The sequence below is a fragment of the Phalacrocorax carbo genome, chromosome 19 (assembly GCF_963921805.1).
Source record: "Phalacrocorax carbo chromosome 19, bPhaCar2.1, whole genome shotgun sequence".
In the NCBI taxonomy this organism is placed as follows: Eukaryota; Metazoa; Chordata; class Aves; order Suliformes; family Phalacrocoracidae; genus Phalacrocorax; species Phalacrocorax carbo.
The window spans coordinates 8,538,104-8,564,137 of NC_087531.1; the positions used below are offsets into that span (position 1 = coordinate 8,538,104).

Genomic DNA, 26,034 nt, shown 5'->3' on the forward strand with positions numbered 1-26,034 from the left:
GGGTGTGGCCATTTCACACATGGCATTTAGGGCAGCGTTAGCCTCAGGGACAGCTTTTAAGGGAGCGACCCCTTCACAGCGGACACGGATTTCCGTAGCGTGCTCTTAATACAGCTGATAATAATACAAACTACCACAATTACGATGATGACCGTTAGCAAAGACTGAGGGAGGCTACTTAGCCTCCCCAACAGGGAAATCCCAAACGCACTGAAAACTTTCCCCAGGCACTTAGTCCCTAGCGCAGTGGGCATTTCTCTGGTGTCTTTGGCCATTCTCTTCACCTCGTTCATCTGTTCTCGTAGTGGCACTGAAACGTGTGCCATGTGGACGCAACTGTCACCTCCCGATAGCTTCAGCTTCCCGCATACGCCTTTCTCCCTCGGCAGGAGGAAGTCTAACACAGCTCAGATTTGAGCAGTCGTCTTGCTGGTTTCTTGCAGTCGATGCTTTAAGAGGCCTAGGCTATCATGTGCAGAGTTTGTTAGTGCCTCTAGCTGCAGGCTTGGGTCTAGGAGAGAGTGTTTCGGACTGGAGGGATCCCGATTCCAAAGATTGCGCGCGGTGGCGGTGCAGCTGGTGCAGGGGACAGGAGCGTTGGGGCGAGGACGATGCTCGGGGCGGGCGAGCGTGCGAGATGAGACGGTGAGCGGCAGCATCCCCGGGAGCTGCGCCGTGCCATGCTGATGGCACCGGGACTGCGCCCGTGCAGGCCCCAACGGGACTCCTAACGCCCCAGCGGCATCACTGGGACTGCCCGAAGGAAGGGGCTTATCCCCTACGACTGCCGGTGCCGGGGGCTGCTCTGACGGGACCTCAGCCCGCACCTTCTGCAAGACCCACCCGCAAAGCTGAGGCGGCTCCCCAGAGTCGCCGTTGGCTGCACTGGGCCCACGTTGCAGCAATAAAGAGGGACGAAGCTTCGGGGCACTTTCTGGCCAATGCCATGTCTTGTCATTATTCTTACTGGTTCCCCCTCTCCCAACCCCGCCTCCTTCCTGGTGTTGCAGCTGCCCACGGCGGAGCCCGAGAAGGGGAGGAGGGTCCCTGCCTGGCCTGCAGCTCCCTCCCTCGCCATTCTTGGTGTCGTTTGGGGACCTTTTGGTGCGGCAGTGAGGCAAAGGTGTGCTTCGGGGCTGCGCACAGTGGGCCCCGAGGAAGGGCGCGATTGTCTTGCGGGCCTTTGAGGGCCTTTGCAGCGAGCCCTGTCCCTGCTGGAGGGGACGCCGGTCGTGCTCAAGACGAAGGCCTTGCAGGCCCTGTTGGGGGGGGGGGGTGTGCCCTCCCCGGCCCCCGAGCTCTGCCCTTGTCGCAGAGGCTCTGGGTGTCCGCCAGGAGCCGAGGGGGAGCCCTCGCCCTCCCCCTCTTCTTTATCTAGTGAGGCTCAGGGAAGCTGTAGCCCTCCATGTGGTACGGAACCCTTGTCCCAGGGGCTCTGTGCTGCTTTCCGTGTGGGGCCGTGTCTGTGAGTCCTGCAGGGCCCCGACTGTCGTGGCTCCCCCACCAAAGGGCCGCCCCCCCTGGGGAAGGGGACAGGGGAGTCCCCCACCACCATTGCCTGCTCTGCTGGCGGTGACTCGTCCCTGGGGGAGGCTCGGTGCCCTTTGGGGCTTGCTGGCTGTGATGTGGGGCTCAGCGGGGCTTTTGCACCCCTTGGGTGCCATTTCCCCATGGCCCCTGTGCTCCCTCCCCCTCCCACGCAGGCACAGAGCCGTTCTGGAGAAACAACTTTTAATGGAAAAAAACACAAGGCAACAGGTGAAATCAAAGCTACCCTACCCCACCCACCCTCCAACAGCCTCCCCGCCCTCCGCCCCTAAACACCACCCCCACTCCCCCGCCCTCCACCTCAGCCCCACGCTGCATCTAATCCCCGCCATGCCACCCCCTCTAATCCCGCCCTGCCACCCGCGTGCTGCCTGCCAGAGCCCTGCGCTTGCTGGCGGCCTTTGGCAAGGGGCTCTTCCCCCGCTTCTTGCCCCGTGCCCCTGCCATGGCAGGCTGGGGCCCTGGCAGCTCCCTCCCCGCATCCCCCCACGGCTCCTGCAGCTCCAGCCCGATGCTCTGGACAAACTCTTCCAGGCTCAGGGTGGCGTCGGCGGTCTCGGGGACGCTGTAGTCAGGGCTGAGCAGCTCCTCGGGCAGAGCGAGTGAGGCGAGGTCGCAGGGGGGGATGCCTGCGCTGGTGGCACCAGGGTCCCCAGGCGTGGGGCCGCTGCTGGGACCCTCCTGGCTGATCCCCGACTCGTCCACGGAGCAGCCAAAGAACCTGAGGGCCTCGTGGAGAGGCACCTCATCGGGCAGCGCAAGGTCAGCGGCCGGGTCTCCCAGCGGCTGGTTGTGGGGAGCAGCAGAGGGGCTGGTGTGGACGTGGGTGCCCAGGGGGATGTTGGTGCCTGGGTGTGCCCCCGCGGGGGTGCCGCTGACAGCGATGTTGGTGTGTGCTGGCTGCCCCTCGGCGTGCTCATAGGCGGGGATGGCCGTCGGCGAGATCGGGGAGGCTGTGGCCACCGCTCCAGCCTCTGCGCAGGTGCCACCGGGGTCCCCAGGCATGGGGCCGCTGCTGGGCCCTCCCTGGCTGAGCCCCTCCGCATCCAGGGAGCAACCAAGGAGCCTTAGGGCCTCTTCAAGAAGCTCCTTGTCAGAGACTCCAAGGCCAGCAGCTGGGTCCCCAAGACCTTGGTTGTGGGTGGCAGCAGAGGGGCTGGTGGGGACGTTGGTGCCTGGTGGCATGTTGCATGCCGAGGGTGCAGCCGTGCCTTCAGCGTGCTGGAGGCCAGAGCTGGACGGCGGCTGCACCGGGGAGGCTGGGGCCACCGCTCTCCTCTGCTCTTGGTAGGGGGCGTGGTGTTGGGGTTGGCCGTGGGGGGTGCGTGGGGCTGCCCAGGCCAGGCAGGTCGCGCAGCCCCCGGGGCCCCAGAGGCCAGCACCCGGCAGAGAAGCGGCACCGTGGGCGAGCGTGGCGGTGGCCCGTGGAAGCAGGCTGGTGGTTGTGCGCTGCATGTGGAACGCCCGCGGGTCGAAGAAGCAGCCCCGTGGAGGCCTCTGCAGCCCTGTGGGGGTGAGTGGGAGCCGTGTTGGTCCACGGGGACCCTGCAGGGGCACCTGCTGAGCCAGCCCCCATTGCCTGTAGCCCCCGTCTCTGCACCAGGTACGTTAGGAGCTTGTGGCCGGGGCGCTCCCCGCCTCCGGGGTGATCTGCTGTGCCGGCAAGGTGGGCTTGGAAACTGGGGAGGAGGTTCAGTTTGAGAGGGTGAAATGGGAGGGATGTCCCCAAGCCTTTGGGGAATTCTCTGGAAATTGGATGCGGTGGGCTCCCGTCAGCCAGGGGAGGGCAGCGATGCTCACTCAGGCTTGCTGAAGGCCTGTGCCATATCTGCCGGGGGGCTGGGGATGGTGGTGGGGGGGCTGAAGGTGCCCGTGGGTCGGGGATGCTGAAGGTGTTGGGGTGGCCGAGCAGAGAGGGGTGCTGTACCTGCTGGTGGTGCCTGTGGGGCGTGGGTTGCCACCGCCGGTGGGGGTGCCCAGGCTGCGGGGAAGGGCTGCTCCTGCGCGGGCAGTGGGCACAGGTTGGCTGAGCCTGAAAGAGAGACAGGAGCGATGGCCGGTGGTGAGCTCCGCTCTTGCCCCCAGGAGTGGTCCCCGGGCTGCAGGGCTGGGCTCGTTGCCTACCTGGTGGGGAGAAGGTTTCGGGGAGTACAAAAGTGTGGAGGAGCCGGGGTGCCGGGGCGGCACGGGAGCCGCGCGGTGGGAGCCCCAGTGGTGGCCGCGCCATGGTTCGTTGTGGTTGTTGGCCTCTAAGGAGACTCTGGGGTCTCCCGGGACAGAACGTGTCGGCTGTCCGTGTTCCGCCATGCCCCTAGAGCCTCCCCAGCTCCTCCTGGGGAGGGAAAGGGTTAAGGGGGGCTGGGGTGCCCCCGATGTGTTGCGGGTTCATCAGCTGTCAGCGGCGGTGGGTACAAGTGGCTGTTTCTGGAAGCCTTTGGTCCCTTTGCGGAGCTGGGCTCTCCTTGGGATTCGCGGTCCCCGGTGGAACGAGTCCCACGCCTGGAGTGCTGGGATGGCGGGTAGGGGCTCTTCAGGAGGGGTGGGCAGGGCAGGCGAGGTGGCGGTGCCGACGTGGATGGTGGAAAGGGAGGGGTTTGATGGTGCAGCCCTTGCAGTCAGCGGTGCTGTGGTCGGGAGGCTGCGGGGGAGGACCAGGCGGGTGGCAGCCAAGGCAGCTGTTGGAGTGGCTGTGTGCTGCCGATGGCCCAGCCGGCATGCCGGCAGCGGGGAGTTAGCCTATAGGTGATTAGGAGGAATCTGTGGCCTGGGAGCCAGGCTTCCACTTGCCAGGCATCAGCCGGGAATGCCATCCTGCTGTGAGGAGCAGGCCTGGAAAAATCCTGGACTTTGCTGGGGAGAAGTCGTTTTCACACAGCCTCAGGGATCCCCCCGGGAAAGAGGCCCTCCTCGACTTGCTGGTTGTGAATGGAGGAGGGCTGCTGGGAGAAGGGATGGTCTTGGCCGCAGTGAGGGTGAAGCAGTTGAGTTGCAAACGGTCCGTGTAATGAGAAAGAAGGAGAGCAGAGTTGCTCCCCTGGCTTTTGAGAGAGCAAACGTCAAGCTCACCTCGCAACCACAGTCATGATCCAGCTGGTTTCTTTGGAGCGGTGGTACAGTCACCTCTTGCTCCCAAGAGTTTAAAGGGGGCAAAGCGTCGGTGAGTTTAATACCCAGCGTGGATCATCATTCTTCAAGTGTCTTTCAGCTGTTATCGTTCGCAATCAGTCAACAGTCGACCTACCACGAACTATCAACCCTGCAGCAATCTTCAACATTCGAACGGTGACTAACAGTAGCAACGAGCAAACATACGAACATCATCCTGGGGTTGTGTTGGGACATCCATCTCCCATAGGGATAGGGTTTGAAGGGGGAATGTCAAGTGCGTGGGTGCAGACTGGGGGCGTGGCCATTTCACACATGGCATTTAGGGCAGCGTTAGCCTCAGGGACAGCTTTTAAGGGAGCGACTCCTTCACAGCGGACACGGATTTCCGTAGCGTGCTCTTAATACAGCTGATAATAATACAAACTACCACAATTACGATGATGACCGTTAGCAAAGACTGAGGGAGGCTACTTAGCCTCCCCAACAGGGAAATCCCAAACGCACTGAAAACTTTCCCCAGGCACTTAGTCCCTAGCGCAGTGGGCATTTCTCTGGTGTCTTTGGCCATTCTCTTCACCTCGTTCATCTGTTCTCGTAGTGGCACTGAAACGTGTGCCATGTGGACGCAACTGTCACCTCCCGATAGCTTCAGCTTCCCGCATACGCCTTTCTCCCTCGGCAGGAGGAAGTCTAACACAGCTCAGATTTGAGCAGTCGTCTTGCTGGTTTCTTGCAGTCGATGCTTTAAGAGGCCTAGGCTATCATGTGCAGAGTTTGTTAGTGCCTCTAGCTGCAGGCTTGGGTCTAGGAGAGAGTGTTTCGGACTGGAGGGATCCCGATTCCAAAGATTGCGCGCGGTGGCGGTGCAGCTGGTGCAGGGGACAGGAGTGTTGGGGCGAGGACGATGCTCGGGGCGGGCGAGCGTGCGAGATGAGACGGTGAGCGGCAGCATCCCCGGGAGCTGCGCCGTGCCATGCTGATGGCACCGGGACTGCGCCCGTGCAGGCCCCAACGGGACTCCTAACGCCCCAGCGGCATCACTGGGACTGCCCGAAGGAAGGGGCTTATCCCCTACGACGGCCGGTGCCGGGGGCTGCTCTGACGGGACCTCAGCCCGCACCTTCTGCAAGACCCACCCGCAAAGCTGAGGCGGCTCCCCAAAGTCGCCGTTGGCTGCACTGGGCCCACGTTGCAGCAATAAAGAGGGACGAAGCTTCGGGGCACTTTCTGGCCAATGCCATGTCTTGTCATTATTCTTACTGGTTCCCCCTCTCCCAACCCCGCCTCCTTCCTGGTGTTGCAGCTGCCCACGGCGGAGCCCGAGAAGGGGAGGAGGGTCCCTGCCTGGCCTGCAGCTCCCTCCCTCGCCATTCTTGGTGTCGTTTGGGGACCTTTTGGTGCGGCAGTGAGGCAAAGGTGTGCTTCGGGGCTGCGCACAGTGGGCCCCGAGGAAGGGCGCGATTGTCTTGCGGGCCTTTGAGGGCCTTTGCAGCGAGCCCTGTCCCTGCTGGAGGGGACGCCGGTCGTGCTCAAGACGAAGGCCTTGCAGGCCCTGTTGGGGGGGGGTGTGCCCTCCCCGGCCCCCGAGCTCTGCCCTTGTCGCAGAGGCTCTGGGTGTCCGCCAGGAGCCGAGGGGGAGCCCTCGCCCTCCCCCTCTTCTTTATCTAGTGAGGCTCAGGGAAGCTGTAGCCCTCCATGTGGTACGGAACCCTTGTCCCAGGGGCTCTGTGCTGCTTTCCGTGTGGGGCCGTGTCTGTGAGTCCTGCAGGGCCCCGACTGTCGTGGCTCCCCCACCAAAGGGCCGCCCCCCCTGGGGAAGGGGACAGGGGAGTCCCCCACCACCATTGCCTGCTCTGCTGGCGGTGACTCGTCCCTGGGGGAGGCTCGGTGCCCTTTGGGGCTTGCTGGCTGTGATGTGGGGCTCAGCGGGGCTTTTGCACCCCTTGGGTGCCATTTCCCCATGGCCCCTGTGCTCCCTCCCCCTCCCACGCAGGCACAGAGCCGTTCTGGAGAAACAACTTTTAATGGAAAAAAACACAAGGCAACAGGCAAAATCAAAGCTACCCTACCCCACCCACCCTCCAACAGCCTCCCCGCCCTCCGCCCCTAAACACCACCCCCACTCCCCCGCCCTCCACCTCAGCCCCACGCTGCATCTAATCCCCGCCATGCCACCCCCTCTAATCCCGCCCTGCCACCCGCGTGCTGCCTGCCAGAGCCCTGCGCTTGCTGGCGGCCTTTGGCAAGGGGCTCTTCCCCCGCTTCTTGCCCCGTGCCCCTGCCATGGCAGGCTGGGGCCCTGGCAGCTCCCTCCCCGCATCCCCCCACGGCTCCTGCAGCTCCAGCCCGATGCTCTGGACAAACTCTTCCAGGCTCAGGGTGGCGTCGGCGGTCTCGGGGACGCTGTAGTCAGGGCTGAGCAGCTCCTCGGGCAGAGCGAGTGAGGCGAGGTCGCAGGGGGGGATGCCTGCGCTGGTGGCACCAGGGTCCCCAGGCGTGGGGCCGCTGCTGGGACCCTCCGGGCTGATCCCCGACTCGTCCATGGAGCAGCCAAAGAACCTGAGGGCCTCGTGGAGAGGCACCTCATCGGGCAGCGCAAGGTCAGCGGCCGGGTCTCCCAGCGGCTGGTTGTGGGGAGCAGCAGAGGGGCTGGTGTGGACGTGGGTGCCCAGGGGGATGTTGGTGCCCGGGTGTGCCCTCGCGGGGGTGCCGCTGACAGCGATGTTGGTGTGTGCTGGCTGCCCCTCGGCGTGCTCATAGGCGGGGATGGCCGTCGGCGAGATCGGGGAGGCTGTGGCCACCGCTCCAGCCTCTGCGCAGGTGCCACCGGGGTCCCCAGGCATGGGGCCGCTGCTGGGCCCTCCCTGGCTGAGCCCCTCCGCATCCAGGGAGCAACCAAGGAGCCTTAGGGCCTCTTCAAGAAGCTCCTTGTCAGAGACTCCAAGGCCAGCAGCTGGGTCCCCAAGACCTTGGTTGTGGGTGGCAGCAGAGGGGCTGGTGGGGACGTTGGTGCCTGGTGGCATGTTGCATGCCGAGGGTGCAGCCGTGCCTTCAGCGTGCTGGAGGCCAGAGCTGGACGGCGGCTGCACCGGGGAGGCTGGGGCCACCGCTCTCCTCTGCTCTTGGTAGGGGGCGTGGTGTTGGGGTTGGCCGTGGGGGGTGCGTGGGGCTGCCCAGGCCAGGCAGGTCGCGCAGCCCCCGGGGCCCCAGAGGCCAGCACCCGGCAGAGAAGCGGCACCGTGGGCGAGCGTGGCGGTGGCCCGTGGAAGCAGGCTGGTGGTTGTGCGCTGCATGTGGAACGCCCGCGGGTCGAAGAAGCAGCCCCGTGGAGGCCTCTGCAGCCCTGTGGGGGTGAGTGGGAGCCGTGTTGGTCCACGGGGACCCTGCAGGGGCACCTGCTGAGCCAGCCCCCATTGCCTGTAGCCCCCGTCTCTGCACCAGGTACGTTAGGAGCTTGTGGCCGGGGCGCTCCCCGCCTCCAGGGTGATCTGCTGTGCCGGCAAGGTGGGCTTGGAAACTGGGGAGGAGGTTCAGTTTGAGAGGGTGAAATGGGAGGGATGTCCCCAAGCCTTTGGGGAATTCTCTGGAAATTGGATGTGGTGGGCTCCCGTCAGCCAGGGGAGGGCAGCGATGCTCACTCAGGCTTGCTGAAGGCCTGTGCCATATCTGCCGGGGGGCTGGGGATGGTGGTGGGGGGGCTGAAGGTGCCCGTGGGTCGGGGATGCTGAAGGTGTTGGGGTGGCCGAGCAGAGAGGGGTGCCGTACCTGCTGGTGGTGCCTGTGGGGCGTGGGTTGCCACCGCCGGTGGGGGTGCCCAGGCTGCAGGGAAGGGCTGCTCCTGCGCGGGCAGTGGGCACAGGTTGGCTGAGCCTGAAAGAGAGACAGGAGCAATGGCCGGTGGTGAGCTCCGCTCTTGCCCCCAGGAGTGGTCCCCGGGCTGCAGGGCTGGGCTCGTTGCCTACCTGGTGGGGAGAAGGTTTCGGGGAGTACAAAAGTGTGGAGGAGCCGGGGTGCCGGGGCGGCACGGGAGCCGCGCGGTGGGAGCCCCAGTGGTGGCCGCGCCATGGTTCGTTGTGGTTGTTGGCCTCTAAGGAGACTCTGGGGTCTCCCGGGACAGAACGTGTCGGCTGTCCGTGTTCCGCCATGCCCCTAGAGCCTCCCCAGCTCCTCCTGGGGAGGGAAAGGGTTAAGGGGGGCTGGGGTGCCCCCGATGTGTTGCGGGTTCATCAGCTGTCAGCGGCGGTGGGTACAAGTGGCTGTTTCTGGAAGCCTTTGGTCCCTTTGCGGAGCTGGGCTCTCCTTGGGATTCGCGGTCCCCGGTGGAACGAGTCCCACGCCTGGAGTGCTGGGATGGCGGGTAGGGGCTCTTCAGGAGGGGTGGGCAGGGCAGGCGAGGTGGCGGTGCCGACGTGGATGGTGGAAAGGGAGGGGTTTGATGGTGCAGCCCTTGCAGTCAGCGGTGCTGTGGTCGGGAGGCTGCGGGGGAGGACCAGGCGGGTGGCAGCCAAGGCAGCTGTTGGAGTGGCTGTGTGCTGCCGATGGCCCAGCCGGCATGCCGGCAGCGGGGAGTTAGCCTATAGGTGATTAGGAGGAATCTGTGGCCTGGGAGCCAGGCTTCCACTTGCCAGGCATCAGCCGGGAATGCCATCCTGCTGTGAGGAGCAGGCCTGGAAAAATCCTGGACTTTGCTGGGGAGAAGTCGTTTTCACACATCCTCAGGGATCCCCCCGGGAAAGAGGCCCTCCTCGACTTGCTGGTTGTGAATGGAGGAGGGCTGGTGGGAGAAGGGATGGTCTTGGCCGCAGTGAGGGTGAAGCGGTTGAGTTGCAAACGGTCCGTGTAATGAGAAAGAAGGAGAGCAGAGTTGCTCCCCTGGCTTTTGAGAGAGCAAACGTCAAGCTCACCTCGCAACCACAGTCATGATCCAACTGGTTTCTTTGGAGCGGTGGTACAGTCACCTCTTGCTCCCAAGAGTTTAAAGGGGGCAAAGCGTCGGTGAGTTTAATACCCAGCGTGGATCATCATTCTTCAAGTGTCTTTCAGCTGTTATCGTTCGCAATCAGTCAACAGTCGACCTACCACGAACTATCAACCCTGCAGCAATCTTCAACATTCGAACGGTGACTAACAGTAGCAACGAGCAAACATACGAACATCATCCTGGGGTTGTGTTGGGACATCCATCTCCCATAGGGATAGGGTTTGAAGGGGGAATGTCAAGTGCGTGGGTGCAGACTGGGGGCGTGGCCATTTCACACATGGCATTTAGGGCAGCGTTAGCCTCAGGGACAGCTTTTAAGGGAGCGACTCCTTCACAGCGGACACGGATTTCCGTAGCGTGCTCTTAATACAGCTGATAATAATACAAACTACCACAATTACGATGATGACCGTTAGCAAAGACTGAGGGAGGCTACTTAGCCTCCCCAACAGGGAAATCCCAAACGCACTGAAAACTTTCCCCAGGCACTTAGTCCCTAGCGCAGTGGGCATTTCTCTGGTGTCTTTGGCCATTCTCTTCACCTCATTCATCTGTTCTCGTAGCGGCACTGAAACGTGTGCCATGTGGACGCAACTGTCACCTCCCGATAGCTTCAGCTTCCCGCATACGCCTTTCTCCCTCGGCAGGAGGAAGTCTAACACAGCTCAGATTTGAGCAGTCGTCTTGCTGGTTTCTTGCAGTCGATGCTTTAAGAGGCCTAGGCTATCATGTGCAGAGTTTGTTAGTGCCTCTAGCTGCAGGCTTGGGTCTAGGAGAGAGTGTTTCGGACTGGAGGGATCCCGATTCCAAAGACTGCGCGCGGTGGCGGTGCAGCTGGTGCAGGGGACAGGAGTGTTGGGGCGAGGACGATGCTCGGGGCGGGCGAGCGTGCGAGATGAGACGGTGAGCGGCAGCATCCCCAGGAGCTGCGCCGTGCCATGCTGATGGCACCGGGACTGCGCCCGTGCAGGCCCCAACAGGACTCCTAACGCCCCAGCGGCATCACTGGGACTGCCCGAAGGAAGGGGCTTATCCCCTACGACTGCCGGTGCCGGGGGCTGCTCTGACGGGACCTCAGCCCGCACCTTCTGCAAGACCCACCCGCAAAGCTGAGGCGGCTCCCCAGAGTCGCCGTTGGCTGCACTGGGCCCACGTTGCAGCAATAAAGAGGGACGAAGCTTCGGGGCACTTTCTGGCCAATGCCATGTCTTGTCATTATTCTTACTGGTTCCCCCTCTCCCAACCCCGCCTCCTTCCTGGTGTTGCAGCTGCCCACGGCGGAGCCCGAGAAGGGGAGGAGGGTCCCTGCCTGGCCTGCAGCTCCCTCCCTCGCCATTCTTGGTGTCGTTTGGGGACCTTTTGGTGCGGCAGTGAGGCAAAGGTGTGCTTCGGGGCTGCGCACAGTGGGCCCCGAGGAAGGGCGCGATTGTCTTGCGGGCCTTTGAGGGCCTTTGCAGCGAGCCCTGTCCCTGCTGGAGGGGACGCCGGTCGTGCTCAAGACGAAGGCCTTGCAGGCCCTGTTGGGGGGGGGGGGTGTGCCCTCCCCGGCCCCCGAGCTCTGCCCTTGTCGCAGAGGCTCTGGGTGTCCGCCAGGAGCCGAGGGGGAGCCCTCGCCCTCCCCCTCTTCTTTATCTCGTGAGGCTCAGGGAAGCTGTAGCCCTCCATGTGGTACGGAACCCTTGTCCCAGGGGCTCTGTGCTGCTTTCCGTGTGGGGCCGTGTCTGTGAGTCCTGCAGGGCCCCGACTGTCGTGGCTCCCCCACCAAAGGGCCGCCCCCCCTGGGGAAGGGGACAGGGGAGTCCCCCACCACCATTGCCTGCTCTGCTGGCGGTGACTCGTCCCTGGGGGAGGCTCGGTGCCCTTTGGGGCTTGCTGGCTGTGATGTGGGGCTCAGCGGGGCTTTTGCACCCCTTGGGTGCCATTTCCCCATGGCCCCTGTGCTCCCTCCCCCTCCCACGCAGGCACAGAGCCGTTCTGGAGAAACAACTTTTAATGGAAAAAAACACAAGGCAACAGGTAAAATCAAAGCTACCCTACCCCACCCACCCTCCAACAGCCTCCCCGCCCTCCGCCCCTAAACACCACCCCCACTCCCCCGCCCTCCACCTCAGCCCCACGCTGCATCTAATCCCCGCCATGCCACCCCCTCTAATCCCGCCCTGCCACCCGCGTGCTGCCTGCCAGAGCCCTGCGCTTGCTGGCGGCCTTTGGCAAGGGGCTCTTCCCCCGCTTCTTGCCCCGTGCCCCTGCCATGGCAGGCTGGGGCCCTGGCAGCTCCCTCCCCGCATCCCCCCACGGCTCCTGCAGCTCCAGCCCGATGCTCTGGACAAACTCTTCCAGGCTCAGGGTGGCGTCGGCGGTCTCGGGGACGCTGTAGTCAGGGCTGAGCAGCTCCTCGGGCAGAGCGAGTGAGGCGAGGTCGCAGGGGGGGATGCCTGCGCTGGTGGCACCAGGGTCCCCAGGCGTGGGGCCGCTGCTGGGACCCTCCTGGCTGATCCCCGACTCGTCCACGGAGCAGCCAAAGAACCTGAGGGCCTCGTGGAGAGGCACCTCATCGGGCAGCGCAAGGTCAGCGGCCGGGTCTCCCAGAGGCTGGTTGTGGGGAGCAGCAGAGGGGCTGGTGTGGACGTGGGTGCCCAGGGGGATGTTGGTGCCCGGGTGTGCCCCCGCGGGGGTGCCGCTGACAGCGATGTTGGTGTGTGCTGGCTGCCCCTCGGCGTGCTCATAGGCGGGGATGGCCGTCGGCGAGATCGGGGAGGCTGTGGCCACCGCTCCAGCCTCTGCGCAGGTGCCACCGGGGTCCCCAGGCGTGGGGCCGCTGCTGGGCCCTCCCTGGCTGAGCCCCTCCGCATCCAGGGAGCAACCAAGGAGCCTTAGGGCCTCTTCAAGAAGCTCCTTGTCAGAGACTCCAAGGCCAGCAGCTGGGTCCCCAAGACCTTGGTTGTGGGTGGCAGTCGAGGGGCTGGTGGGGACGTTGGTGCCTGGTGGCATGTTGCATGCCGAGGGTGCAGCCGTGCCTTCAGCGTGCTGGAGGCCAGAGCTGGACGGCGGCTGCACCGGGGAGGCTGGGGCCACCGCTCTCCTCTGCTCTTGGTAGGGGGCGTGGTGTTGGGGTTGGCCGTGGGGGGTGCGTGGGGCTGCCCAGGCCAGGCAGGTCGCGCAGCCCCCGGGGCCCCAGAGGCCAGCACCCGGCAGAGAAGCGGCACCGTGGGCGAGCGTGGCGGTGGCCCGTGGAAGCAGGCTGGTGGTTGTGCGCTGCATGTGGAACGCCCGCGGGTCGAAGAAGCAGCCCCGTGGAGGCCTCTGCAGCCCTGTGGGGGTGAGTGGGAGCCGTGTTGGTCCACGGGGACCCTGCAGGGGCACCTGCTGAGCCAGCCCCCATTGCCTGTAGCCCCCGTCTCTGCACCAGGTACGTTAGGAGCTTGTGGCCGGGGCGCTCCCCGCCTCCGGGGTGATCTGCTGTGCCGGCAAGGTGGGCTTGGAAACTGGGGAGGAGGTTCAGTTTGAGAGGGTGAAATGGGAGGGATGTCCCCAAGCCTTTGGGGAATTCTCTGGAAATTGGATGCGGTGGGCTCCCGTCAGCCAGGGGAGGGCAGCGATGCTCACTCAGGCTTGCTGAAGGCCTGTGCCATATCTGCCGGGGGGCTGGGGATGGTGGTGGGGGGGCTGAAGGTGCCCGTGGGTCGGGGATGCTGAAGGTGTTGGGGTGGCCGAGCAGAGAGGGGTGCCGTACCTGCTGGTGGTGCCTGTGGGGCGTGGGTTGCCACCGCCGGTGGGGGTGCCCAGGCTGCGGGGAAGGGCTGCTCCTGCGCGGGCAGTGGGCACAGGTTGGCTGAGCCTGAAAGAGAGACAGGAGCGATGGCCGGTGGTGAGCTCCGCTCTTGCCCCCAGGAGTGGTCCCCGGGCTGCAGGGCTGGGCTCGTTGCCTACCTGGTGGGGAGAAGGTTTCGGGGAGTACAAAAGTGTGGAGGAGCCGGGGTGCCAGGGCGGCACGGGAGCCGCGCGGTGGGAGCCCCAGTGGTGGCCGCGCCATGGTTCGTTGTGGTTGTTGGCCTCTAAGGAGACTCTGGGGTCTCCCGGGACAGAACGTGTCGGCTGTCCGTGTTCCGCCATGCCCCTAGAGCCTCCCCAGCTCCTCCTGGGGAGGGAAAGGGTTAAGGGGGGCTGGGGTGCCCCCGATGTGTTGCGGGTTCATCAGCTGTCAGCGGCGGTGGGTACAAGTGGCTGTTTCTGGAAGCCTTTGGTCCCTTTGCGGAGCTGGGCTCTCCTTGGGATTCGCGGTCCCCGGTGGAACGAGTCCCACGCCTGGAGTGCTGGGATGGCGGGTAGGGGCTCTTCAGGAGGGGTGGGCAGGGCAGGCGAGGTGGCGGTGCCGACGTGGATGGTGGAAAGGGAGGGGTTTGATGGTGCAGCCCTTGCAGTCAGCGGTGCTGTGGTCGGGAGGCTGCGGGGGAGGACCAGGCGGGTGGCAGCCAAGGCAGCTGTTGGAGTGGCTGTGTGCTGCCGATGGCCCAGCCGGCATGCCGGCAGCGGGGAGTTAGCCTATAGGTGATTAGGAGGAATCTGTGGCCTGGGAGCCAGCCTTCCACTTGCCAGGCATCAGCCGGGAATGCCATCCTGCTGTGAGGAGCAGGCCTGGAAAAATCCTGGACTTTGCTGGGGAGAAGTCGTTTTCACACATCCTCAGGGATCCCCCCGGGAAAGAGGCCCTCCTCGACTTGCTGGTTGTGAATGGAGGAGGGCTGCTGGGAGAAGGGATGGTCTTGGCCGCAGTGATGGTGAAGCGGTTGAGTTGAAAACGGTCCGTGTAATGAGAAAGAAGGAGAGCAGAGTTGCTCCCCTGGCTTTTGAGAGAGCAAACGTCAAGCTCACCTCGCAACCACAGTCATGATCCAACTGGTTTCTTTGGAGCGGTGGTACAGTCACCTCTTGCTCCCAAGAGTTTAAAGGGGGCAAAGCGTCGGTGAGTTTAATACCCAGCGTGGATCATCATTCTTCAAGTGTCTTTCAGCTGTTATCGTTCGCAATCAGTCAACAGTCGACCTACCACGAACTATCAACCCTGCAGCAATCTTCAACATTCGAACGGTGACTAACAGTAGCAACGAGCAAACATACGAACATCATCCTGGGGTTGTGTTGGGACATCCATCTCCCATAGGGATAGGGTTTGAAGGGGGAATGTCAAGTGCGTGGGTGCAGACTGGGGGCGTGGCCATTTCACACATGGCATTTAGGGCAGCGTTAGCCTCAGGGACAGCTTTTAAGGGAGCGACCCCTTCACAGCGGACACGGATTTCCGTAGCGTGCTCTTAATACAGCTGATAATAATACAAACTACCACAATTACGATGATGACCGTTAGCAAAGACTGAGGGAGGCTACTTAGCCTCCCCAACAGGGAAATCCCAAACGCACTGAAAACTTTCCCCAGGCACTTAGTCCCTAGCGCAGTGGGCATTTCTCTGGTGTCTTTGGCCATTCTCTTCACCTCATTCATCTGTTCTCGTAGCGGCACTGAAACGTGTGCCATGTGGACGCAACTGTCACCTCCCGATAGCTTCAGCTTCCCGCATACGCCTTTCTCCCTCGGCAGGAGGAAGTCTAACACAGCTCAGATTTGAGCAGCCGTCTTGCTGGTTTCTTGCAGTCGATGCTTTAAGAGGCCTAGGCTATCATGTGCAGAGTTTGTTAGTGCCTCTAGCTGCAGGCTTGGGTCTAGGAGAGAGTGTTTCGGACTGGAGGGATCCCGATTCCAAAGATTGCGCGCGGTGGCGGTGCAGCTGGTGCAGGGGACAGGAGTGTTGGGGCGAGGACGATGCTCGGGGCGGGCGAGCGTGCGAGATGAGACGGTGAGCGGCAGCATCCCCGGGAGCTGCGCCGTGCCATGCTGATGGCACCGGGACTGCGCCCGTGCAGGCCCCAACGGGACTCCTAACGCCCCAGCGGCATCACTGGGACTGCCCGAAGGAAGGGGCTTATCCCCTACGACGGCCGGTGCCGGGGGCTGCTCTGACAGGACCTCAGCCCGCACCTTCTGCAAGACCCACCCGCAAAGCTGAGGCGGCTCCCCAAAGTCGCCGTTGGCTGCACTGGGCCCACGTTGCAGCAATAAAGAGGGACGAAGCTTCGGGGCACTTTCTGGCCAATGCCATGTCTTGTCATTATTCTTACTGGTTCCCCCTCTCCCAACCCCGCCTCCTTCCTGGTGTTGCAGCTGCCCACGGCGGAGCCCGAGAAGGGGAGGAGGGTCCCTGCCTGGCCTGCAGCTCCCTCCCTCGCCATTCTTGGTGTCGTTTGGGGACCTTTTGGTGCGGCAGTGAGGCAAAGGTGTGCTTCGGGGCTGCGCACAGTGGGCCCCGAGGAAGGGCGCGATTGTCTTGCGGGCCTTTGAGGGCCTTTGCAGCGAGCCCTGTCCCTGCTGGAGGGGACGCCGGTCGTGCTCAAGACGAAGGCCTTGCAGGCCCTGTTGGGGGGGGTGTGCCCTCCCCGGCCCCCGAGCTCTGCCCTTGTCGCAGAGGCTCTGGGTGTCCGCAAGGAGCCGAGGGGGAGCCCTCGCCCTCCCCCTCTTCTTTATCTAGTGAGGCTCAGGGAAGCTGTAGCCCTCCATGTGGTACGGAACCCTTGTCCCAGGGGCTCTGTGCTGCTTTCCGTGTGGGGCCGTGTCTGTGAGTCCTGCAGGGCCCCGACTGTCGTGGCTCCCCCACCAAAGGGCCGCCCCCCCTGGGGAAGGGGACAGGGGAGTCCCCCACCACCATTGCCTGCTCTGCTGGCGGTGACTCGTCCCTGGGGGAGGCTCGGTGCCCTTTGGGGCTTGCTGGCTGTGATCTGGGGCTCAGCGGGGCTTTTGCACCCCTTGGGTGCCATTTCCCCATGGCCCCTGTGCTCCCTCCCCCTCCCACGCAGGCACAGAGCCGTTCTGGAGAAACAACTTTTAATGGAAAAAAACACAAGGCAACAGGCAAAATCAAAGCTACCCTACCCCACCCACCCTCCAACAGCCTCCCCGCCCTCCGCCCCTAAACACCACCCCCACTCCCCCGCCCTCCACCTCAGCCCCACGCTGCATCTAATCCCCGCCATGCCACCCCCTCTAATCCCGCCCTGCCACCCGCGTGCTGCCTGCCAGAGCCCTGCGCTTGCTGGCGGCCTTTGGCAAGGGGCTCTTCCCCCGCTTCTTGCCCCGTGCCCCTGCCATGGCAGGCTGGGGCCCTGGCAGCTCCCTCCCCGCATCCCCCCACGGCTCCTGCAGCTCCAGCCCGATGCTCTGGACAAACTCTTCCAGGCTCAGGGTGGCGTCGGCGGTCTCGGGGACGCTGTAGTCAGGGCTGAGCAGCTCCTCGGGCAGAGCGAGTGAGGCGAGGTCGCAGGGGGGGATGCCTGCGCTAGTGGCACCAGGGTCCCCAGGCGTGGGGCCGCTGCTGGGACCCTCCGGGCTGATCCCCGACTCGTCCATGGAGCAGCCAAAGAACCTGAGGGCCTCGTGGAGAGGCACCTCATCAGGCAGCGCAAGGTCAGCGGCCGGGTCTCCCAGCGGCTGGTTGTGGGGAGCAGCAGAGGGGCTGGTGTGGACGTGGGTGCCCAGGGGGATGTTGGTGCCCGGGTGTGCCCTCGCGGGGGTGCCGCTGACAGCAATGTTGGTGTGTGCTGGCTGCCCCTCGGCGTGCTCATAGGCGGGGATGGCCGTCGGCGAGATCGGGGAGGCTGTGGCCACCGCTCCAGCCTCTGCGCAGGTGCCACCGGGGTCCCCAGGCATGGGGCCGCTGCTGGGCCCTCCCTGGCTGAGCCCCTCCGCATCCAGGGAGCAACCAAGGAGCCTTAGGGCCTCTTCAAGAAGCTCCTTGTCAGAGACTCCAAGGCCAGCAGCTGGGTCCCCAAGACCTTGGTTGTGGGTGGCAGTCGAGGGGCTGGTGGGGACGTTGGTGCCTGGTGGCATGTTGCATGCCGAGGGTGCAGCCGTGCCTTCAGCGTGCTGGAGGCCAGAGCTGGACGGCGGCTGCACCGGGGAGGCTGGGGCCACCGCTCTCCTCTGCTCTTGGTAGGGGGCGTGGTGTTGGGGTTGGCCGTGGGGGGTGCGTGGGGCTGCCCAGGCCAGGCAGGTCGCGCAGCCCCCGGGGCCCCAGAGGCCAGCACCCGGCAGAGAAGCGGCACCGTGGGCGAGCGTGGCGGTGGCCCGTGGAAGCAGGCTGGTGGTTGTGCGCTGCATGTGGAACGCCCGCGGGTCGAAGAAGCAGCCCCGTGGAGGCCTCTGCAGCCCTGTGGGGGTGAGTGGGAGCCGTGTTGGTCCACGGGGACCCTGCAGGGGCACCTGCTGAGCCAGCCCCCATTGCCTGTAGCCCCCGTCTCTGCACCAGGTACGTTAGGAGCTTGTGGCCGGGGCGCTCCCCGCCTCCGGGGTGATCTGCTGTGCCGGCAAGGTGGGCTTGGAAACTGGGGAGGAGGTTCAGTTTGAGAGGGTGAAATGGGAGGGATGTCCCCAAGCCTTTGGGGAATTCTCTGGAAATTGGATGCGGTGGGCTCCCGTCAGCCAGGGGAGGGCAGCGATGCTCACTCAGGCTTGCTGAAGGCCTGTGCCATATCTGCCGGGGGGCTGGGGATGGTGGTGGGGGGGCTGAAGGTGCCCGTGGGTCGGGGATGCTGAAGGTGTTGGGGTGGCCGAGCAGAGAGGGGTGCCGTACCTGCTGGTGGTGCCTGTGGGGCGTGGGTTGCCACCGCCGGTGGGGGTGCCCAGGCTGCGGGGAAGGGCTGCTCCTGCGCGGGCAGTGGGCACAGGTTGGCTGAGCCTGAAAGAGAGACAGGAGCGATGGCCGGTGGTGAGCTCCGCTCTTGCCCCCAGGAGTGGTCCCCGGGCTGCAGGGCTGGGCTCGTTGCCTACCTGGTGGGGAGAAGGTTTCGGGGAGTACAAAAGTGTGGAGGAGCCGGGGTGCCGGGGCGGCACGGGAGCCGCGCGGTGGGAGCCCCAGTGGTGGCCGCGCCATGGTTCGTTGTGGTTGTTGGCCTCTAAGGAGACTCTGGGGTCTCCCGGGACAGAACGTGTCGGCTGTCCGTGTTCCGCCATGCCCCTAGAGCCTCCCCAGCTCCTCCTGGGGAGGGAAAGGGTTAAGGGGGGCTGGGGTGCCCCCGATGTGTTGCGGGTTCATCAGCTGTCAGCGGCGGTGGGTACAAGTGGCTGTTTCTGGAAGCCTTTGGTCCCTTTGCGGAGCTGGGCTCTCCTTGGGATTCGCGGTCCCCGGTGGAACGAGTCCCACGCCTGGAGTGCTGGGATGGCGGGTAGGGGCTCTTCAGGAGGGGTGGGCAGGGCAGGCGAGGTGGCGGTGCCGACGTGGATGGTGGAAAGGGAGGGGTTTGATGGTGCAGCCCTTGCAGTCAGCGGTGCTGTGGTCGGGAGGCTGCGGGGGAGGACCAGGCGGGTGGCAGCCAAGGCAGCTGTTGGAGTGGCTGTGTGCTGCCGATGGCCCAGCCGGCATGCCGGCAGCGGGGAGTTAGCCTATAGGTGATTAGGAGGAATCTGTGGCCTGGGAGCCAGGCTTCCACTTGCCAGGCATCAGCCGGGAATGCCATCCTGCTGTGAGGAGCAGGCCTGGAAAAATCCTGGACTTTGCTGGGGAGAAGTCGTTTTCACACAGCCTCAGGGATCCCCCCGGGAAAGAGGCCCTCCTCGACTTGCTGGTTGTGAATGGAGGAGGGCTGCTGGGAGAAGGGATGGTCTTGGCCGCAGTGATGGTGAAGCGGTTGAGTTGAAAACGGTCCGTGTAATGAGAAAGAAGGAGAGCAGAGTTGCTCCCCTGGCTTTTGAGAGAGCAAACGTCAAGCTCACCTCGCAACCACAGTCATGATCCAGCTGGTTTCTTTGGAGCGGTGGTACAGTCACCTCTTGCTCCCAAGAGTTTAAAGGGGGCAAAGCGTCGGTGAGTTTAATACCCAGCGTGGATCATCATTCTTCAAGTGTCTTTCAGCTGTTATCGTTCTCAATCAGTCAACAGTCGACCTACCACGAACTATCAACCCTGCAGCAATCTTCAACATTCGAACGGTGACTAACAGTAGCAACGAGCAAACATACGAACATCATCCTGGGGTTGTGTTGGGACATCCATCTCCCATAGGGATAGGGTTTGAAGGGGGAATGTCAAGTGCGTGGGTGCAGACTGGGGGCGTGGCCATTTCACACATGGCATTTAGGGCAGCGTTAGCCTCAGGGACAGCTTTTAAGGGAGCGACTCCTTCACAGCGGACACGGATTTCCGTAGCGTGCTCTTAATACAGCTGATAATAATACAAACTACCACAATTACGATGATGACCGTTAGCAAAGACTGAGGGAGGCTACTTAGCCTCCCCAACAGGGAAATCCCAAACGCACTGAAAACTTTCCCCAGGCACTTAGTCCCTAGCGCAGTGGGCATTTCTCTGGTGTCTTTGGCCATTCTCTTCACCTCATTCATCTGTTCTCGTAGTGGCACTGAAACGTGTGCCATGTGGACGCAACTGTCACCTCCCGATAGCTTCAGCTTCCCGCATACGCCTTTCTCCCTCGGCAGGAGGAAGTCTAACACAGCTCAGATTTGAGCAGCCGTCTTGCTGGTTTCTTGCAGTCGATGCTTTAAGAGGCCTAGGCTATCATGTGCAGAGTTTGTTAGTGCCTCTAGCTGCAGGCTTGGGTCTAGGAGAGAGTGTTTCGGACTGGAGGGATCCCGATTCCAAAGATTGCGCGCGGTGGCGGTGCAGCTGGTGCAGGGGACAGGAGTGTTGGGGCGAGGACGATGCTCGGGGCGGGCGAGCGTGCGAGATGAGACGGTGAGCGGCAGCATCCCCGGGAGCTGCGCCGTGCCATGCTGATGGCACCGGGACTGCGCCCGTGCAGGCCCCAACGGGACTCCTAACGCCCCAGCGGCATCACTGGGACTGCCCGAAGGAAGGGGCTTATCCCCTACGACTGCCGGTGCCGGGGGCTGCTCTGACGGGACCTCAGCCCGCACCTTCTGCAAGACCCACCCGCAAAGCTGAGGCGGCTCCCCAAAGTCGCCGTTGGCTGCACTGGGCCCACGTTGCAGCAATAAAGAGGGACGAAGCTTCGGGGCACTTTCTGGCCAATGCCATGTCTTGTCATTATTCTTACTGGTTCCCCCTCTCCCAACCCCGCCTCCTTCCTGGTGTTGCAGCTGCCCACGGCGGAGCCCGAGAAGGGGAGGAGGGTCCCTGCCTGGCCTGCAGCTCCCTCCCTCGCCATTCTTGGTGTCGTTTGGGGACCTTTTGGTGCGGCAGTGAGGCAAAGGTGTGCTTCGGGGCTGCGCACAGTGGGCCCCGAGGAAGGGCGCGATTGTCTTGCGGGCCTTTGAGGGCCTTTGCAGCGAGCCCTGTCCCTGCTGGAGGGGACGCCGGTCGTGCTCAAGACGAAGGCCTTGCAGGCCCTGTTGGGGGGGGGTGTGCCCTCCCCGGCCCCCGAGCTCTGCCCTTGTCGCAGAGGCTCTGGGTGTCCGCCAGGAGCCGAGGGGGAGCCCTCGCCCTCCCCCTCTTCTTTATCTAGTGAGGCTCAGGGAAGCTGTAGCCCTCCATGTGGTACGGAACCCTTGTCCCAGGGGCTCTGTGCTGCTTTCCGTGTGGGGCCGTGTCTGTGAGTCCTGCAGGGCCCCGACTGTCGTGGCTCCCCCACCAAAGGGCCGCCCCCCCTGGGGAAGGGGACAGGGGAGTCCCCCACCACCATTGCCTGCTCTGCTGGCGGTGACTCGTCCCTGGGGGAGGCTCGGTGCCCTTTGGGGCTTGCTGGCTGTGATGTGGGGCTCAGCGGGGCTTTTGCACCCCTTGGGTGCCATTTCCCCATGGCCCCTGTGCTCCCTCCCCCTCCCACGCAGGCACAGAGCCGTTCTGGAGAAACAACTTTTAATGGAAAAAAACACAAGGCAACAGGCAAAATCAAAGCTACCCTACCCCACCCACCCTCCAACAGCCTCCCCGCCCTCCGCCCCTAAACACCACCCCCACTCCCCCGCCCTCCACCTCAGCCCCACGCTGCATCTAATCCCCGCCATGCCACCCCCTCTAATCCCGCCCTGCCACCCGCGTGCTGCCTGCCAGAGCCCTGCGCTTGCTGGCGGCCTTTGGCAAGGGGCTCTTCCCCCGCTTCTTGCCCCGTGCCCCTGCCATGGCAGGCTGGGGCCCTGGCAGCTCCCTCCCCGCATCCCCCCACGGCTCCTGCAGCTCCAGCCCGATGCTCTGGACAAACTCTTCCAGGCTCAGGGTGGCGTCGGCGGTCTCGGGGACGCTGTAGTCAGGGCTGAGCAGCTCCTCGGGCAGAGCGAGTGAGGCGAGGTCGCAGGGGGGGATGCCTGCGCTGGTGGCACCAGGGTCCCCAGGCGTGGGGCCGCTGCTGGGACCCTCCTGGCTGATCCCCGACTCGTCCATGGAGCAGCCAAAGAACCTGAGGGCCTCGTGGAGAGGCACCTCATCGGGCAGCGCAAGGTCAGCGGCCGGGTCTCCCAGAGGCTGGTTGTGGGGAGCAGCAGAGGGGCTGGTGTGGACGTGGGTGCCCAGGGGGATGTTGGTGCCCAGGTGTGCCCCCGCGGGGGTGCCGCTGACAGCGATGTTGGTGTGTGCTGGCTGCCCCTCGGCGTGCTCATAGGCGGGGATGGCCGTCGGCGAGATCGGGGAGGCTGTGGCCACCGCTCCAGCCTCTGCGCAGGTGCCACCGGGGTCCCCAGGCATGGGGCCGCTGCTGGGCCCTCCCTGGCTGAGCCCCTCCGCATCCAGGGAGCAACCAAGGAGCCTTAGGGCCTCTTCAAGAAGCTCCTTGTCAGAGACTCCAAGGCCAGCAGCTGGGTCCCCAAGACCTTGGTTGTGGGTGGCAGCAGAGGGGCTGGTGGGGACGTTGGTGCCTGGTGGCATGTTGCATGCCGAGGGTGCAGCCGTGCCTTCAGCGTGCTGGAGGCCAGAGCTGGACGGCGGCTGCACCGGGGAGGCTGGGGCCACCGCTCTCCTCTGCTCTTGGTAGGGGGCGTGGTGTTGGGGTTGGCCGTGGGGGGTGCGTGGGGCTGCCCAGGCCAGGCAGGTCGCGCAGCCCCCGGGGCCCCAGAGGCCAGCACCCGGCAGAGAAGCGGCACCGTGGGCGAGCGTGGCGGTGGCCCGTGGAAGCAGGCTGGTGGTTGTGCGCTGCATGTGGAACGCCCGCGGGTCGAAGAAGCAGCCCCGTGGAGGCCTCTGCAGCCCTGTGGGGGTGAGTGGGAGCCGTGTTGGTCCACGGGGACCCTGCAGGGGCACCTGCTGAGCCAGCCCCCATTGCCTGTAGCCCCCGTCTCTGCACCAGGTACGTTAGGAGCTTGTGGCCGGGGCGCTCCCCGCCTCCGGGGTGATCTGCTGTGCCGGCAAGGTGGGCTTGGAAACTGGGGAGGAGGTTCAGTTTGAGAGGGTGAAATGGGAGGGATGTCCCCAAGCCTTTGGGGAATTCTCTGGAAATTGGATGCGGTGGGCTCCCGTCAGCCAGGGGAGGGCAGCGATGCTCACTCAGGCTTGCTGAAGGCCTGTGCCATATCTGCCGGGGGGCTGGGGATGGTGGTGGGGGGGCTGAAGGTGCCCGTGGGTCGGGGATGCTGAAGGTGTTGGGGTGGCCGAGCAGAGAGGGGTGCCGTACCTGCTGGTGGTGCCTGTGGGGCGTGGGTTGCCACCGCCGGTGGGGGTGCCCAGGCTGCGGGGAAGGGCTGCTCCTGCGCGGGCAGTGGGCACAGGTTGGCTGAGCCTGAAAGAGAGACAGGAGCGATGGCCGGTGGTGAGCTCCGCTCTTGCCCCCAGGAGTGGTCCCCGGGCTGCAGGGCTGGGCTCGTTGCCTACCTGGTGGGGAGAAGGTTTCGGGGAGTACAAAAGTGTGGAGGAGCCGGGGTGCCGGGGCGGCACGGGAGCCGCGCGGTGGGAGCCCCAGTGGTGGCCGCGCCATGGTTCGTTGTGGTTGTTGGCCTCTAAGGAGACTCTGGGGTCTCCCGGGACAGAACGTGTCGGCTGTCCGTGTTCCGCCATGCCCCTAGAGCCTCCCCAGCTCCTCCTGGGGAGGGAAAGGGTTAAGGGGGGCTGGGGTGCCCCCGATGTGTTGCGGGTTCATCAGCTGTCAGCGGCGGTGGGTACAAGTGGCTGTTTCTGGAAGCCTTTGGTCCCTTTGCGGAGCTGGGCTCTCCTTGGGATTCGCGGTCCCCGGTGGAACGAGTCCCACGCCTGGAGTGCTGGGATGGCGGGTAGGGGCTCTTCAGGAGGGGTGGGCAGGGCAGGCGAGGTGGCGGTGCCGACGTGGATGGTGGAAAGGGAGGGGTTTGATGGTGCAGCCCTTGCAGTCAGCGGTGCTGTGGTCGGGAGGCTGCGGGGGAGGACCAGGCGGGTGGCAGCCAAGGCAGCTGTTGGAGTGGCTGTGTGCTGCCGATGGCCCAGCCGGCATGCCGGCAGCGGGGAGTTAGCCTATAGGTGATTAGGAGGAATCTGTGGCCTGGGAGCCAGGCTTCCACTTGCCAGGCATCAGCCGGGAATGCCATCCTGCTGTGAGGAGCAGGCCTGGAAAAATCCTGGACTTTGCTGGGGAGAAGTCGTTTTCACACAGCCTCAGGGATCCCCCCGGGAAAGAGGCCCTCCTCGACTTGCTGGTTGTGAATGGAGGAGGGCTGCTGGGAGAAGGGATGGTCTTGGCCGCAGTGATGGTGAAGCGGTTGAGTTGAAAACGGTCCGTGTAATGAGAAAGAAGGAGAGCAGAGTTGCTCCCCTGGCTTTTGAGAGAGCAAACGTCAAGCTCACCTCGCAACCACAGTCATGATCCAGCTGGTTTCTTTGGAGCGGTGGTACAGTCACCTCTTGCTCCCAAGAGTTTAAAGGGGGCAAAGCGTCGGTGAGTTTAATACCCAGCGTGGATCATCATTCTTCAAGTGTCTTTCAGCTGTTATCGTTCTCAATCAGTCAACAGTCGACCTACCACGAACTATCAACCCTGCAGCAATCTTCAACATTCGAACGGTGACTAACAGTAGCAACGAGCAAACATACGAACATCATCCTGGGGTTGTGTTGGGACATCCATCTCCCATAGGGATAGGGTTTGAAGGGGGAATGTCAAGTGCGTGGGTGCAGACTGGGGGCGTGGCCATTTCACACATGGCATTTAGGGCAGCGTTAGCCTCAGGGACAGCTTTTAAGGGAGCGACTCCTTCACAGCGGACACGGATTTCCGTAGCGTGCTCTTAATACAGCTGATAATAATACAAACTACCACAATTACGATGATGACCGTTAGCAAAGACTGAGGGAGGCTACTTAGCCTCCCCAACAGGGAAATCCCAAACGCACTGAAAACTTTCCCCAGGCACTTAGTCCCTAGCGCAGTGGGCATTTCTCTGGTGTCTTTGGCCATTCTCTTCACCTCATTCATCTGTTCTCGTAGTGGCACTGAAACGTGTGCCATGTGGACGCAACTGTCACCTCCCGATAGCTTCAGCTTCCCGCATACGCCTTTCTCCCTCGGCAGGAGGAAGTCTAACACAGCTCAGATTTGAGCAGCCGTCTTGCTGGTTTCTTGCAGTCGATGCTTTAAGAGGCCTAGGCTATCATGTGCAGAGTTTGTTAGTGCCTCTAGCTGCAGGCTTGGGTCTAGGAGAGAGTGTTTCGGACTGGAGGGATCCCGATTCCAAAGATTGCGCGCGGTGGCGGTGCAGCTGGTGCAGGGGACAGGAGTGTTGGGGCGAGGACGATGCTCGGGGCGGGCGAGCGTGCGAGATGAGACGGTGAGCGGCAGCATCCCCGGGAGCTGCGCCGTGCCATGCTGATGGCACCGGGACTGCGCCCGTGCAGGCCCCAACGGGACTCCTAACGCCCCAGCGGCATCACTGGGACTGCCCGAAGGAAGGGGCTTATCCCCTACGACTGCCGGTGCCGGGGGCTGCTCTGACGGGACCTCAGCCCGCACCTTCTGCAAGACCCACCCGCAAAGCTGAGGCGGCTCCCCAAAGTCGCCGTTGGCTGCACTGGGCCCACGTTGCAGCAATAAAGAGGGACGAAGCTTCGGGGCACTTTCTGGCCAATGCCATGTCTTGTCATTATTCTTACTGGTTCCCCCTCTCCCAACCCCGCCTCCTTCCTGGTGTTGCAGCTGCCCACGGCGGAGCCCGAGAAGGGGAGGAGGGTCCCTGCCTGGCCTGCAGCTCCCTCCCTCGCCATTCTTGGTGTCGTTTGGGGACCTTTTGGTGCGGCAGTGAGGCAAAGGTGTGCTTCGGGGCTGCGCACAGTGGGCCCCGAGGAAGGGCGCGATTGTCTTGCGGGCCTTTGAGGGCCTTTGCAGCGAGCCCTGTCCCTGCTGGAGGGGACGCCGGTCGTGCTCAAGACGAAGGCCTTGCAGGCCCTGTTGGGGGGGGGTGTGCCCTCCCCGGCCCCCGAGCTCT

General features: G+C 63.8%; 5 protein-coding genes across 5 annotated transcripts; all 5 read right to left on the bottom strand.

The window, feature by feature from the left end:
* Window positions 1–1,890: 1,890 nt before the first annotated feature.
* LOC135316498 (proline-rich protein 22-like) lies at window positions 1,891–3,775 on the bottom strand. Its single transcript, XM_064469957.1, has 3 exons — window positions 3,673–3,775; window positions 3,476–3,580; window positions 1,891–3,053 (listed from the first exon to the last, which is right to left on the bottom strand). The coding sequence occupies exons 1-3, from the start codon at window positions 3,773–3,775 to the stop codon at window positions 1,891–1,893; spliced, it is 1,371 nt and encodes a 456-aa protein (XP_064326027.1).
* A 3,061-nt stretch (window positions 3,776–6,836) lies between these two features.
* On the bottom strand, window positions 6,837–8,721 carry LOC135316499 (proline-rich protein 22-like). The gene is made up of 3 exons (XM_064469958.1): window positions 8,619–8,721; window positions 8,422–8,526; window positions 6,837–7,999 (listed from the first exon to the last, which is right to left on the bottom strand). The coding sequence occupies exons 1-3, from the start codon at window positions 8,719–8,721 to the stop codon at window positions 6,837–6,839; spliced, it is 1,371 nt and encodes a 456-aa protein (XP_064326028.1).
* A 3,064-nt stretch (window positions 8,722–11,785) lies between these two features.
* LOC135316500 (proline-rich protein 22-like) lies at window positions 11,786–13,670 on the bottom strand. Its single transcript, XM_064469959.1, has 3 exons — window positions 13,568–13,670; window positions 13,371–13,475; window positions 11,786–12,948 (listed from the first exon to the last, which is right to left on the bottom strand). The coding sequence occupies exons 1-3, from the start codon at window positions 13,668–13,670 to the stop codon at window positions 11,786–11,788; spliced, it is 1,371 nt and encodes a 456-aa protein (XP_064326029.1).
* Window positions 13,671–16,730: 3,060 nt separating this feature from the next.
* Window positions 16,731–18,615, bottom strand: LOC135316501 (proline-rich protein 22-like). Its single transcript, XM_064469961.1, has 3 exons — window positions 18,513–18,615; window positions 18,316–18,420; window positions 16,731–17,893 (listed from the first exon to the last, which is right to left on the bottom strand). The coding sequence occupies exons 1-3, from the start codon at window positions 18,613–18,615 to the stop codon at window positions 16,731–16,733; spliced, it is 1,371 nt and encodes a 456-aa protein (XP_064326031.1).
* A 3,061-nt stretch (window positions 18,616–21,676) lies between these two features.
* On the bottom strand, window positions 21,677–23,561 carry LOC135316502 (proline-rich protein 22-like). The gene is made up of 3 exons (XM_064469962.1): window positions 23,459–23,561; window positions 23,262–23,366; window positions 21,677–22,839 (listed from the first exon to the last, which is right to left on the bottom strand). The coding sequence occupies exons 1-3, from the start codon at window positions 23,559–23,561 to the stop codon at window positions 21,677–21,679; spliced, it is 1,371 nt and encodes a 456-aa protein (XP_064326032.1).
* Between the last annotated feature and the right edge of the window lie 2,473 nt (window positions 23,562–26,034).